This window comes from Conger conger, unplaced genomic scaffold (genome assembly GCF_963514075.1).
Source record: "Conger conger unplaced genomic scaffold, fConCon1.1 SCAFFOLD_98, whole genome shotgun sequence".
Taxonomy (NCBI): domain Eukaryota; kingdom Metazoa; phylum Chordata; class Actinopteri; order Anguilliformes; family Congridae; genus Conger; species Conger conger.
Genome location: NW_026890355.1, coordinates 25,001 through 40,000, shown reverse-complemented (window position 1 = coordinate 40,000; position 15,000 = coordinate 25,001). Strand labels below are relative to the sequence as shown.

At 50.2% G+C, this 15,000-nt stretch overlaps 1 protein-coding gene across 3 annotated transcripts in view; it reads right to left on the bottom strand.

Moving 5' to 3' along the window:
- Window positions 1-360: 360 nt before the first annotated feature.
- Window positions 361-15,000, bottom strand: part of LOC133120019 (sphingosine-1-phosphate transporter MFSD2B-like) — a 25,593-nt gene continuing 10,953 nt past the window's right edge. For all 3 annotated transcript variants that reach the window (XM_061230144.1, XM_061230145.1, XM_061230146.1), the window contains 10 exons: window positions 12,033-12,111; window positions 11,288-11,457; window positions 7,297-7,387; window positions 6,333-6,454; window positions 4,948-5,031; window positions 4,436-4,519; window positions 3,003-3,112; window positions 2,136-2,279; window positions 1,071-1,247; window positions 361-665 (listed from right to left, as the gene is read on the bottom strand). In XM_061230144.1, the coding sequence (XP_061086128.1) occupies window positions 611-665; window positions 1,071-1,247; window positions 2,136-2,279; window positions 3,003-3,112; window positions 4,436-4,519; window positions 4,948-5,031; window positions 6,333-6,454; window positions 7,297-7,387; window positions 11,288-11,457; window positions 12,033-12,111 (1,116 nt within the window). In that variant the 3' untranslated portion in view covers window positions 361-610. The remainder of the gene's footprint in view (window positions 666-1,070; window positions 1,248-2,135; window positions 2,280-3,002; window positions 3,113-4,435; window positions 4,520-4,947; window positions 5,032-6,332; window positions 6,455-7,296; window positions 7,388-11,287; window positions 11,458-12,032; window positions 12,112-15,000) is intronic.

Genomic DNA, 15,000 nt, shown 5'->3' with positions numbered 1-15,000 from the left:
TCAGCAGGAGACAACTGGAACTGGCAACTGGATTGGCTGGTTGAGATGAAGGGATGATCCCTTTTGATTTAGAGATGACATCATCTAATTCCTGGTTTTAGATTAATCCGGTTTTGCCCTCTAATCCCACTCACTCTCTGGGACCATTAAGGCTCCAAGGACACAGCCTGGATGGAGTCACTCGCGTCTTTAGGACAAGATGGTGAGAAGCCAACTGAACAATGACGAACATTATCTGGGATAGTCTCTGTCTCGTCGGTTGGCTTGAATCGCCACCAGTGCTTGGAGCCCCGCCTACAGGATTATGATTGGTCAGAAGTGTGCATCACAAAGAACACCTCCATTTCACTGAGCAACAGCTGTAGTCAAAGTGCCTTTAATCAATACTCTCATGATCCAGTTAACTGGAAGGAAAACAAATAGTGAAATGGTAATTAAACATTAATTTATATAAATAAAGAATATATATTTATATGATTGTGATACATTACAGGTTCAAGTCAAAGTTCATATTAGAACATACAAATCAGATTTTCCCAGTGTAATATACACCAACAGATCATTTTCCCAAGTAGCTGGGAATGTCAGCGGGGGGGGGGGGGGGGGGGGTTCACACATTGCCCCCCAGGCCGTCTGTTTCACTTCCTGTGCTGCAACCCTGTTTCCTGTGAAGGACACAGAAACAACCGTGTGTTGAAATGGGTGTACAGGGTGTGTATGGACAGTATGTATGCAGGTGTGTGTACATTACATTACATTACATTACTGGCATTTGGCAGACGCTCTTATCCAGAGCGACATACAGTTGATAAGACTAAGCAGGAGACAATCCTCCCCTGGAGCAATGCAGGGTTAAGGGCCTTGCTCAAGGGCCCAACGGCTGTGTGGATCTTATTGAGGTTACACCAGGGATTAGAACCACCAACCTTGCGTGTCCCAGTGATTTACCTTAACCACTACGCTACAGGCTGCCCTCAGGCCGGGGGGGTTAGGGTTAGGGTTAGGTTGGTGGTTCTGTCTGTGTCCTCAAGTCCCCCTAGTCGCAATGGAATTACCAGTGTGGGTCTTACCTGAGTTGGTCCAGAGCGAGCTTGTTCTTCTGCCGGACCTGCTCTGTGATTGGGTAGAGCAGGAGGATGGTCAAGCCAGTGAGGATGAAGGCTACAGGGGCTGCACCAATCAGCAGGTTGAGGGTGTAGACCACGGGGCGGGGCTGTTGACACGCCCCAGTGTCGTACCCCGCAAACCTGCAAACACACCGACCCATCAGGCACACTGCCCTTCATATCCCAGCCTGCACCTCTCTACAGCCATGCAGCACCCTCCTGATCAGGCAAGTAGGTAAAATATTACATTTTATGTAAAGGTACTAGTGTACTTAAAATCCCTGGATGATATTATTATAGATAGAGTGTATTATGGAGCACATTTCATCATCTTCATTTTCATCTCTCTCGAAAAAAACATGAACTGAACAGTATGCGGTATGTTTAGTTGACACTACACATTTTGAGGACGCGGTAGTTATGATGTTTCCGACAAGGGCCTGGTGTGATTCTGTGCACTTAGAGTATGGCTATAACAGGAGTGGGTAGTGTCAGAGTATGGCTATAACAGGAGTGGGTAGTGTCAGAGTATGGCTATAACAGGAGTGGGTAGTGTCAGAGTATGACTATAACAGGAGTGGGTAGTGTCAGAGTATGGCTATAACAGGAGTGGGTAGTGTCAGAGTATGGCTATAACAGGAGTGGGTAGTGTCAGAGTATGGTTATAACAGGAGTGGGTAGTGTCAGAGTATGGCTATAACAGGAGTGGGTAGTGTCAGAGTATGGTTATAACAGGAGTGGGTAGTGTCAGAGTATGGCTATAACAGGAGTGGGTAGTGTCAGAGTATGGCTATAACAGGAGTGGGTAGTGTCAGAGTATGGCTATAACAGGAGTGGGTAGTGTCAGAGTATGGCTATAACAGGAGTGGGTAGTGTCAGAGTATGGTTATAACAGGAGTGGGTAGTGTCAGAGTATGGCTATAACAGGAGTGGGTAGTGTCAGAGTATGGTTATAACAGGAGTGGGTGGTGTCAGAGTATGGTTATAACAGGACTGAGTATTCAGAGTTGGTTTTCCTCGAGGACTCACTGCAGACAGAGTGTAGAGACGCCCAGTGAAATCCCCGAGGCAAACTTGGTGAAGAAGATGTAGAAGGAGTAGAAAATGGCCTCATGTCCCCTGGAGTCCGGGTTCGCCAGCCGGAAATCATCCACCACATCTGGGAGCATCGACCTGTGCACATATTTCAGCAATACAGTAATAATACAGTAATACAGTAATAATACAGTAATATGGTAATAATACAGTGAAGCCTCAACCTGTGTCCAACTTAACCCAGACTTTTAAACTGAATCTGTGATAACTCCCTAATTGGATCTGCTTTTAAAATATTTTTAATCTGATGCAGCCAATGAAGTCTGTTTCCTGAAGTCTGATAGTGTGTGTATGTGTGTGACAGTGTGTGTGTGTATGTGATAGTGTGTGTGTGTGTGTGTGATAGTGTGTGTGTGTGTGTGACAGTGTGCGTGTGTGTGATAGTGTGTGTGTGTGTGTGTGTGATAGTGTGCATCTGTGTGATAGTGTGTGTGTGTGTGTGATAGTGTGCGTGTGTGTGATAGTGTGCGTGTGTGTGATAGTGTGTGTGCGTGTGTGTGATAGTGTGCGTGTGTGTGACAGTGTGCGTGTGTGTGATAGTGTGTGTGCGTGTGTGTGATAGTGTGCGTGTGTGTGACAGTGTGCGTGTGTGTGATAGTGTGTGTGTGTGTGTGTGATAGTGTGTGTGTGTGTGTGACAGTGTGCGTGTGTGTGATAGTGTGTGTGTGTGTGTGTGTGTGATAGTGTGCGTGTGTGTGATAGTGTGTGTAAGCTAGCTCCAGTAAGGGGTTAGGGGTCTCAGGTGAGCCTAAGCTGATGGAGTAATCACAGGTGTAAGGGGTCTCAGGTGAGGTCTCTCACCATGGCAACAGTAACGACGCTGCCACACTCAGTCCGGACGCCACGGCAACCACATACGCCATGGTGAGGTTTGGGATGCAGACTAGCAGGATGGTGAAGGGCATCATCCACTGAAAAACAGCCACAAAACAAAAATAAATAGAAACATAATCACAGAGAAACAAGGGCACAGGGAGCTGAGTGAGGAGTCAGACAGGAGATCTGAAGCCTGCAGCACTGGGACATTCTGTCATGACTTGATCATGAAAATGAATGTGGAAAAGCAATGAGAAGCTGCTCACTGAGTTTCAATCAAGCAGTCATTATTCACCATCAGTGATCAAACATGTCACCACAAGGTGGCGCTAAGTGCCAAAGAATGGACCCGGAATGCATAAATCTGAATGACTGGTGAGGAACACTGTCAGAAAGCCTAGTTTATTATATTCAAAATTATACCCAGTTCTGCTGAGAGACTGCGTTTATTGGATTCATTGGGCAAAAGGTTTCCTTCAACAAGCGTCTGGAGGAGCATGGCACACCACAGAACCACAGTCTTATCCTAGAGCAGTGGGGGTGAGCCTGGGGGGGAGTCAAAGGGAAAGCACAGCACAGGATGTGTGTGTGTCTGTGCGTTTATGAAAAGGGGGCTTTAAGAATGTCCTATTACCAAAGGGGAGCCTGAACAGTCATTCAAGTTTTCAAGTTAAGATGTGTATAAATACCATATAGATTTTTATATTGGAACAAGGCTTCATGATATCCTCACAAACAGCTATGTAAACACAACAAAGCCTATGGTCACCATTTTGTTACATGTGTGGTGTTACGGGTCAAATCTGACCCGGCAGAGACGATTGGCTGCTGATAGTATGGCATGCAGCATTGAAACGTTGTGGGTAGTTCTGTGGATGAAATTTGACTCAAACAAGACTCATCTTTGGGTCTAGACACTATAGAAAATATAATGAGTGAATTTAGATGGTAAATAAAAAATATATAAACATAATAAAGTGATTGCATGAATTTGAATTTATAAGTTAGTTACAGTATGTGGTAAAAAAACAATACTGGATGATGTTTTTTTTTTTGTGTTTTGAGTTAAAACACAAAAGGTGCGTGCAGCTTTCTAACACATTAGGAGGATTAATGTTACATAACCGTATTATTTTTAGATGTCAATCCAATTAGAGTAAACATATGAAAGATCGAAATGCGCATGGCCGCAACTCTGTGCACTGTGATTATAACTGCGCTCTCCGCAACTTTTACACAAACTCTACAGCAAAGGATCGGGAACGCAACACCTTCTAACGGCTCCAATCTGATTACAGATCACTCAGTGGAGGAGGAGGGGCGTAGCCAGGCCTGTAACGGTGGTATTCGCAGCGGGATAAGATGACAATTCTGTGTGGAGACGCGAACGGGAGCTAAGCGAACTTGCGAGCGCTTACCGTGATCCCGCAGTACGCCGCCGTCTTCTTTCCGAAGCGCGCCAGAAACCGCTGCCACAGCGGAATGCTCGCCGCCGCCGACATCTGTACGGAAACAGGATCTGGGTTTTTCTGTTGTTGTTTTTAGATTTGTGTGGTTTGCAGGGACAAACCAAATTCTCTGGCAAGGAACTTCCTTTCGCAATGTTGGCATTAAGTCATTGTGAGTGTAGGGTTACATTTACTGTAAGCTGCTGGCTAACAGTAACTGTATGTTGAAACTTAAATAATGGTGTAATCATAAATTATGGTATGGTTATTTGATGTGAAATATACAATGACTAACTTATACAAAGACTCATACTTCCTATTGCTGCTGTTTAGGCTACCTAAAAAGGTAAATTGCACATTTTACTGTATATAGGTTATACAGTGTTAAGCTGGTGGACATATTGATTACATATGTTAATTCTCAGTAAACAAATGTCACATTTCCTGAATTTTATTTATAATATAAAAAATCCAGCACTCACCAGTATTGTCAGCACGATATACTGGAAGTGATCGCGAAGATCAACCGCGTATGTACAAAAGAGCACAAAGTTACTCTGCACCAGCTGTGGATACAAGGACCAGCCAATCACAACCAAGCTCACTTTCACTCACTCTGTTACCCACAATCCCCCCATACATGGATGAATATTAAAAGCACTGCACTCACAAATGAGCTGGTGCATAACAAACATTGACACTGATCTAAGAACTGCTCAAGACATCGCCACCAGAAGACAAGCGTTTCCTTCATTAGAGTTCACTGTGCTATTTAATAAAGAAGATGTCCCTTAACCCAAGCGTCTAATTCAGAGTGTTAAGACGGTTGTGTGTTATTATTATTTTTTATTAATGGCATTTGGCAGATGCTCTTATCCAGAGCGACTTACAGTTGATTAGACTAAGCAGGAGACAATCCTCCCCTGGAGCAATGCAGGGTTAAGGGCCTTGCTCAAGGGCCCAATGGCTGTGTGGATCTTATGGCTACACCGGGGATTGAACCACCGACCTTGCGGGTCCCAGTCATGTACCTTACACCACTACACTACAGGCCACCCTGTTCTGTGATGAATGCTGGGGGGGTGTTGTAGGGGTGAGCGTGGGGTGTTGTAGGGGTGTGGTGTAGGGGTTAGGTGGGGGTGAGTGTGGGGTTAGGTGGAGGTGTGGGGGTGTGTTGTAGGGGTGGTACTGGGGTAGGTGGTGTTGGGGTAGGTGGAGGTGTGGGGGTGTGTTGTAGGGGTGGTGCTGGGGTAGGTGGTGTTGGGTTAGGTGGGGGTGTGGGGGTGTGTTGTAGGGGTGGTGCTGGGGTAGGTGATGTTGGGGTAGGTGGAGGTGTGGGGTGTGTTGTAGGGGTGGTGCTGGGGTAGGTGGTGTTGGGTTAGGTGGGGGTGTGGGGGTGTGTTGTAGGGGTGGTGCTGGGGTAGGTGGTGTTGGGTTAGGTGGGGGTGTGTTGTAGGGGTGGTGCTGGGGTAGGTGGTGTTGGGGTAGGTGGAGGTGTGGGGGTGTGTTGTAGGGGTGGTGCTGGGGTAGGTGGTGTTGGGTTAGGTGGGGGTGTGGGGGTGTGTTGTAGGGGTGGTGCTGGGGTAGGTGGTGTTGGGTTAGGTGGGGGTGTGGGGGTGTGTTGTAGGAGTGGTGCTGGGGTAGGTGGTGTTGGGGTAGGTGGAGGTGTGGGGGTGTGTTGTAGGGGTGGTGCTGGGGTAGGTGGTGTTGGGTTAGGTGGGGGTGTGGGGGTGTGTTGTAGGGGTGGTGTTGGGTTAGGTGGGGGTGTGTTGTAGGGGTGGTGTTGGGTTAGGTGGGGGTGTGTTGTAGGGGTGGTGCTGGGGTAGGTGGGGGTGTGGGGGTGTGTTGTAGGGGTGGTGTTGGGTACCTGGACGGCCACACTGATGAACAGGAAGGCGCCAGTGAGGGTGAGGTAGGGCCAGTGCCGCATCACCAGCAGGAAGCCCCTGTGGAACGGGACGGGTTTCCCTGAGCAGGGCGCGTAGGGGTCTGCCAATCACAATACACATTACATCACCATCAGCCAATCACAACATCTACACTTACCGAGCACTTTATTAGGAACATTTTTGCTTTATTACACCTAATAAAACAAAAATGTTATTTTTATAAATATGTTACACCTGTAAATAAAATAAAATAAATAATAATAATAATTACAACAGTGGTATGCAGAAGAGCATTTCTGAACACCCAACGCATCAAGTGGAGAGCCTAGAGCAGTAGAGGTCTAAAGTAAATGCCTAATAAAGTGCTCACTGAGTGTATCACATCAGCCACTCACATAATCCATTTCATCATCAGTACATCATCATTGGCCATTCATGTGGGACCAAACATCCATGACATCATTATAATGTAATCATGTGGGTTCAATATTCACTAATACATTATCCAAAAGCATCAATAATCGACAATCACAGGGTTAGAAATATCCAATCACGTTCCAGACATCCATTACATTGAATCACGTTCCAGACATCCATTACATTCAATCACGTTCCAGACATCCATTACATTCAATCACGTTCCAGACATCCATTACATTCAATCACGTTCCAGACATCCATTACATTCAATCACGTTCCAGACATCCATTACATTCAATCACGTTCCAGACATCCATTACATTCAATCACGTTCCAGACATCCATTACATACAATCACGTTCCAGACATCCATTACATCCAATCACGTTCCAGACATCCATTACATTCAATCACGTTCCAGACATCCATTACATTCAATCACGTTCCCGACATCCATTACATTCAATCGTGCCAGGGAGTCATCTCTGGGGTGGGACCTCACATTATGGATCTGAGACTCACCATCTTTCTCTCTGACCCCCAGAAACATCACCAGCGTGCAGAGCAAGAACATCCCTCCAATCACTCCTGCTGCAATCATATACACCTCCTTCTGTAGGGAGAGAGGAGAGAATGAGTGCTCCACCTATCATATACACCTCCTTCTGGTTTTTAAGGATAAACCATTTTTGCCATTTTATGCAGATGACATCCTGCAGCTTTATTATAAAAAATAATTATGAATTAAGTTGCTGGTATAAAAATTTGTGCAAATATTCTACATTCTGTGAAATTGATAAGAATGGGAGAAAGTCAGTGCTTGTGTGGACTGGACACTGTAAACATGTTTATTATTCTTCTGTCGACCACACCACAGAGTGACCACAGAGTGACCGTGACCACAGAGTGACCGCAGAGTGACCACAGAGTGACCACAGAGTGACCGCAGAGTGACCGCAGAGTGACAGCAGAGTGACCACAGAGTGACCACAGAGTGACCACAGAGTGACCGCAGAGTGACCACAGAGTGACCGCAGAGTGACCACAGAGTGACCACAGAGTGACCGCAGAGTGACCGCAGAGTGACCACAGAGTGAGCAGTGACCACAGAGTGACCGCAGAGTGACCACAGAGTGACCACAGAGTGACCGCAGAGTGACCGCAGAGTGACCACAGAGTGACCGCAGAGTGACCGCAGAGTGACCACAGAGTGAGCAGTGACCACAGAGTGACCACAGAGTGACCGCAGAGTGACCGCAGAGTGACCACAGAGTGAGCAGTGACCACAGAGTGACCGCAGAGTGACCACAGAGTGACCACAGAGTGACCGCAGAGTGACCGCAGAGTGACCACAGAGTGACCACAGAGTGACCGCAGAGTGACCGCAGAGTGACCACAGAGTGAGCAGTGACCACAGAGTGACCGCAGAGTGACCACAGAGTGACCACAGAGTGACCACAGAGTGACCGCAGAGTGACCGCAGAGTGACCACAGAGTGAGCAGTGACCACAGAGTGACCACAGAGTGACCACAGAGTGACCGCAGAGTGACCACAGAGTGACCGCAGAGTGACCGCAGAGTGACCACAGAGTGAGCAGAGTGACCACAGAGTGACCGCAGAGTGACCACAGAGTGAGCAGAGTGACCGCAGAGTGACCGCAGTGACCACAGAGTGACCACAGAGTGACCGCAGAGTGACCACAGAGTGACCGCAGAGTGACCACAGAGTGACCGCAGAGTGACCGCAGAGTGACCGCAGTGACCACAGAGTGACCGCAGAGTGACCACAGAGTGACCGCAGAGTGACCGCAGAGTGACCACAGAGTGACCGCAGAGTGACCACAGAGTGACCGCAGAGTGACCGCAGAGTGACCACAGAGTGAGCAGAGTGACCACAGAGTGACCACAGAGTGACCACAGAGTGACCGCAGAGTGACCACAGAGTGAGCAGAGTGACCACAGAGTGACCGCAGAGTGACCACAGAGTGACCGCAGAGTGACCGCAGTGACCACAGAGTGACCACAGAGTGACCACAGAGTGACAGCAGAGTGACCGCAGAGTGACCACAGAGTGACCACAGAGTGACCACAGAGTGACCGTGACCACAGAGTGACCGCAGAGTGACCGCAGAGTGACCACAGAGTGACCGCAGGGTGACCGCAGAGTGACCACAGAGTGACCACAGAGTGACCGCAGGGTGACCACAGAGTGACCGCAGTGACCACAGAGTGACCACAGAGTGACCGCAGTGACCACAGAGTGACCGCAGGGTGACCACAGAGTGACCGCAGTGACCACAGAGTGACCACAGAGTGACCGCAGTGACCACAGAGTGACCACAGAGTGACAGCAGAGTGACCGCAGAGTGACCACAGAGTGACCGCAGAGTGACCACAGTGACCACAGAGTGACCACAGAGTGACAGCAGAGTGACCGCAGAGTGACCACAGAGTGACAGCAGAGTGACCGCAGTGACCACAGAGTGACCACAGAGTGACCGTAACCACAGAGTGACCACAGAGTGACCGTGACCACAGAGTGACCGCAGAGTGACCGCAGAGTGACCGCAGAGTGACCACAGAGTGACCGCAGAGTGACAGCAGGGTGACCGCAGAGTGACCACAGAGTGACCGCAGAGTGACCGCAGAGTGACCACAGAGTGACCGCAGAGTGACCACAGAGTGACCGCAGAGTGACCACAGAGTGACCGCAGAGTGACCACAGAGTGACCGCAGAGTGACCGCAGAGTGACCGCAGAGTGACAGCAGGGTGACCACAGAGTGACAGCAGAGTGACCGCAGAGTGACCGCAGGGTGACCGCAGTGACCACAGAGTGACCGTGACCACAGAGTGACCGCAGAGTGACCACAGAGTGACCGCAGGGTGACCGCAGAGTGACCACAGAGTGACCACAGAGTGACCGCAGGGTGACCGCAGAGTGACCGCAGAGTGACCGCAGAGTGACCACAGAGTGACCGCAGAGTGACCACAGAGTGACCACAGAGTGACCGCAGAGTGACAGCAGGGTGACCACAGAGTGACAGCAGAGTGACCGCAGTGACCACAGAGTGACCACAGAGTGACCGTAACCACAGAGTGACCACAGAGTGACCGTGACCACAGAGTGACCGCAGAGTGACCGCAGAGTGACCACAGAGTGACCGCAGAGTGACAGCAGGGTGACCGCAGAGTGACCACAGAGTGACCGCAGAGTGACCACAGAGTGACCACAGAGTGACCGCAGAGTGACCACAGAGTGACCGCAGAGTGACCACAGAGTGACCGCAGAGTGACCGCAGAGTGACAGCAGGGTGACCACAGAGTGACAGCAGAGTGACCGCAGAGTGACCGCAGGGTGACCGCAGTGACCACAGAGTGACCGTGACCACAGAGTGACCGCAGAGTGACCACAGAGTGACCGCAGGGTGACCACAGAGTGACCACAGAGTGACCGCAGGGTGACCGCAGAGTGACCGCAGAGTGACCGCAGAGTGACCACAGAGTGACCGCAGAGTGACCACAGAGTGACCACAGAGTGACCGCAGAGTGACCGCAGAGTGACAGCAGGGTGACCACAGAGTGACAGCAGAGTGACCACAGAGTGACCACAGAGTGACCGCAGAGTGACCGGAGATGAAACACCCTCTGTTTCCAGAAGTCACGGAAGGGCTGAGTGTATGTCAGTGGGTGTATGGTGTGTGTGTGCGTGTGTGTGTGTGTGTGTGTGTGTGCTGTATGTGAGTGAGTGTGTGTGTGCAGTGTATGTGTGTATGTGTGTGTGTGCTGTGTGTGTGTGCAGTGTGTGTGAGTGAGTGTGTGTGTGTGTGTGTGTATGGTGTGTCTGTGTATGGTGTGTGTGAGTGAGTGTGTGCGTGTGCAGTGTCTGTGTATGGTGTGTGTGAGTGAGTGTGTGTGTGCAGTGTGTCTGTGTATGGTGTGTGTGAGTGAGTGTGTGTGTGCAGTGTGTCTGTGTATGGTGTGTGTGAGTGTGTGTGTGTGTGCAGTGTCTGTGTATGGTGTGTGTGAGTGAGTGTGTGTGTGCAGTGTCTGTGTATGGTGTGTGTGTGAGTGAGTGTGTGCAATGTGTGTGTGTGTGTATGGTGTGTGTGTGCAGTGTGTGTCTGTTTATGGTGCGTGTGTGTGAGTGAGTGTGTGTGTGTGTGTGTGCGTGTGCGTGTGCGTGTGTGTGTGTGAGTGAGTGTGTGTGTGTGTGTGCAGTGTGTATGTGTATGGTGTGTGTATGGTGTGTGTGTGAGTGAGTGTGTGTGTGCAGTGTGTATGTGTATGGTGTGTGTGTGTGTGTGTGCAGTGTGTGTGTGTGTGTGTGTGTGTGTGTGTGTGTGAGTGAGTGTGTGTGTGCAGTGTGTGTGTGTATGGTGTGTGTGTGCAGTGTGTGTGTGTGTATGTGTGTGTGCAGTGTGTGTGAGTGTGTGTCTAAAGTCTAAAATATGGATTTTATTAAATATGGAAATATAAGGAGAATATGCTTAAATGGGTTTTCAGAACACTCACCGCGTGGGACAGATAGTCAGGGACGAGTGTGATGTGGGCGGAGCTAGAGTTTTCTGGGGGCGGGGCTGACAGGTTGAGGGCGGAGCAGTGCTTCATGGTGTGGGCGCTGGCCACAATCTGCCCCTGGACCGCTGCCCCCACAAGCGTCCCCAAAACCTCCATCGTCATCCCTGCAGAGACAGCTGGTTAGAGACCCCGAACCCTAACCCAAACTGCATCTCATTAACATTAGCACAGGTCCCTCCTGTAACCTCCCAGACAGTAGTAAATGCTAGCATTAACATGAGCACAGCTACATCTGTAGTGAATGCTGGCATAAGCATAAGCATTAGCATTAGTGCAGGTATGTATTGTAACCTCCCAGACAGTAGTTATTGCTAGCATTAACATGAGCACAGGTACTTCCTGTAGTGAGTGCTGGCATAAGCATTAGCATCAGTGTGGGTACGTACTATAGCCCCACCGACAGGAGTAAACGCTGGCATTAGCATTAGCACAGATACCTACTGTAGCCCCAGAGACAGTGGTAAATGCTGCCATTAGCATTAGCACGGGTACATACTGTAGTCCCACAGACAGTAGTAAATGCTGGTGTTAGCATTAGCATTAACAGGGGTATGTAATGTAGACCCACAGACAGTAGTAAACACTGGCGTTAGCATTAGCATTAACAGGGGTATGTACTGTAGACCCACAGACAGTAGTAAACACTGGCGTTAGCATTAGCATTAGCGTGGGTACCTACTGTAGGCCGTGGCAGAGTCTCTCTCTCGCTGGTCGGAACTGAGGAACATGGTGAGGGCGGAGTACGGCACATGGGAACACTGGAGGGGGGGCAATGCGGTCAGAGACATGAGGACCACCAAAATTACAGGCCTCTTTAACCACCTGGCCTCTCTGTTGCACTCGGGGGTTTGGTGACCCCGTTTATTAATTCATCCCACAGCGTTTCTAAGGGAACCTGTTTATTTGTGTTCCCCAGGCTCCAGGTCATCCTGCCAGTCCTCTCTCTCTTTACACAAACAGAACCACCACCTTACTCCACGCACACACACACACACACATACACACATACACACAGACTCATACACTCACACTCACACATACACACATACACACAGACTCATACACTCACACTCACACATACACACACACATACACACATACATACATACACACACACACACACACACTCACACACACTCACACACTCACATTCACACTCACACACACACACACACACACACACACACACACACACACACACACACACACATGCTCACCACTCCTGGTCACATGCACAGGTTTGGGGGGAGACAGGGAGCCATGACACCTCCGATATCCTTTAATACTAACAGAGAATCAATGATACATATAACTGCATCTGTAAATGTTTGAGTTTGTGATAGTTTACCTGGATAGGGTTAGGGGGTTAGGGTTAGGGTTAGGGGGTTAGGGTTAGGGTTAGGGGGTTAGGGTTAGGGTTAGGGTTAGGGTTAGGGTTAGGGGGTTAGGGTTATACTCAGTGTTTCTGCATTCGCTCATAATGTCAGCGTTTCCTCCCTCTGCGTCAAAGTGGAGTCAGCACTGCGGTGAACCAAGCAGCCAAAAGGCCACTGAAAATAACCCTGTTTATGACCGGCCTTCCCTGCGCTCTGCTCTCTGTGCCACCCTGCGCTCTGCTCTCTGTGCCTCCCTGCGCTCTGCTCTCTGTGCCACCCTGCGCTCTGCTCTCTGTGCCACCCTGCGCTCTGCTCTCTGTGCCACCCTGCGCTCTGCTCTCTGTGCCACCCTGCGCTCTGCTCTCTGTGCCACCCTGCGCTCTGCTCTCTGTGCCACCCTGCGCTCTGCTCTCTGTGCCACCCTGCGCTCTGCTCTCTGTGCCACCCTGCGCTCTGCTCTCTGTGCCACCCTGCGCTCTGCTCTCTGTGCCACCCTGCGCTCTGCTCTCTGTGCCACCCTGCGCTCTGCTCTCTGTGCCACCCTGCGCTCTGCTCTCTGTGCCTTCCCTGCGCTCTGCTCTCTGTGCCACCCTGCGCTCTGCTCTCTGTGCCACCCTGCGCTCTGCTCTCTGTGCCACCCTGCGCTCTGCTCTCTGTGCCACCCTGCGCTCTGCTCTCTGTGCCACCCTGCGCTCTGCTCTCTGTGCCACCCTGCGCTCTGCTCTCTGTGCCACCCTGCGCTCTGCTCTCTGTGCCACCCTGCGCTCTGCTCTCTGTGCCACCCTGCGCTCTGCTCTCTGTGCCACCCTGCGCTCTGCTCCCTGTGCCACCCTGCGCTCTGCTCTCTGTGCCACCCTGCGCTCTGCTCTCTGTGCCACCCTGCGCTCTGCTCTCTGTGCCACCCTGCGCTCTGCTCTCTGTGCCACCCTGCGCTCTGCTCTCTGTGCCACCCTGCGCTCTGCTCTCTGTGCCACCCTGCGCTCTGCTCTCTGTGCCACCCTGCGCTCTGCTCTCTGTGCCACCCTGCGCTCTGCTCACTGTGCCACCCTGCGCTCTGCTCTCTGTGCCACCCTGCGCTCTGCTCTCTGTGCCACCCTGCGCTCTGCTCTCTGTGCCACCCTGCGCTCTGCTCTCTGTGCCACCCTGCGCTCTGCTCTCTGTGCCACTCTGCGCTCTGCTCTCTGTGCCACCCTGCGCTCTGCTCTCTGTGCCACTCTGCGCTCTGCTCTCTGTGCCTTCCCTGCGCTCTGCTCCCTGTGCCACCCTGCGCTCTGCTCCCTGTGCCACCCTGCGCTCTGCTCTCTGTGCCACCCTGCGCTCTGCTCTCTGTGCCACCCTGCGCTCTGCTCTCTGTGCCACCCTGCGCTCTGCTCTCTGTGCCACCCTGCAGACGCACAGAAAGGCCCGTCACAGAGCGCTGAATTCAATGCTTTGGATAAAGGCTCTATATAAATGCCAACCATTTACCATTTTGTCATCTGCAGAGAATTGTGTTATTTATGGAGCCAGGCCGGGTCTGAGTAGTATTTTTTTTATCATTTCTCAGAAAAGCGTGCACTTGAACACATGACTCACAACCACCATATTTTGGATCTTAGATGTTTTTCATTTTCAAAAATGATGTAGGAGGGCCACCGGCAGTTTGAAGCTCAAAACAATAACTAAAAAGGGAAAGTGGCATTTATGCTCCTGAGGGTTGGGCTGAATGTCATTCCAGCAGCCTGCGGCTACACAGCACTTAGAAACGCAAAATAACAATAAACACAATAAACACAATAATACAATAACACAATAAACACAATAAACACAATAACACAATAAACACAATAAACACAATAACACAATAACACAATAAACACAATAACACAATAAACACAATAAACACAATTAACACAATAAACACAATAAACAAAGCCAAATGCAAAGAATATATCGCTCTGATGTAGACTTTGCATTTGCATCAGGATGTATAGACGTGCACCTGTGAGTTATCTACAGGCAATGGCAGCTTCTGTGAGCATCTTGGTGTTGCTCTAAGTCTCTGTCTCTCGCTCTGAATAATCAGCTCCCTGATTAAACTGCTTATGTATCACTGTGCAGGAGAACTGTGAGTGGAATCTCAGTGTTCACTCCAGATAGCTGACCTGTTGGCCGGGGCGAGATTCACAGCAGGGTAGAAGTACAGTCAGCTCCAACAGACAGGGGATCTCTACTGAGACCTTGTCTCTTAAATGGGCCCCTGACTGCCTATAAGACAGACACGCACACGCA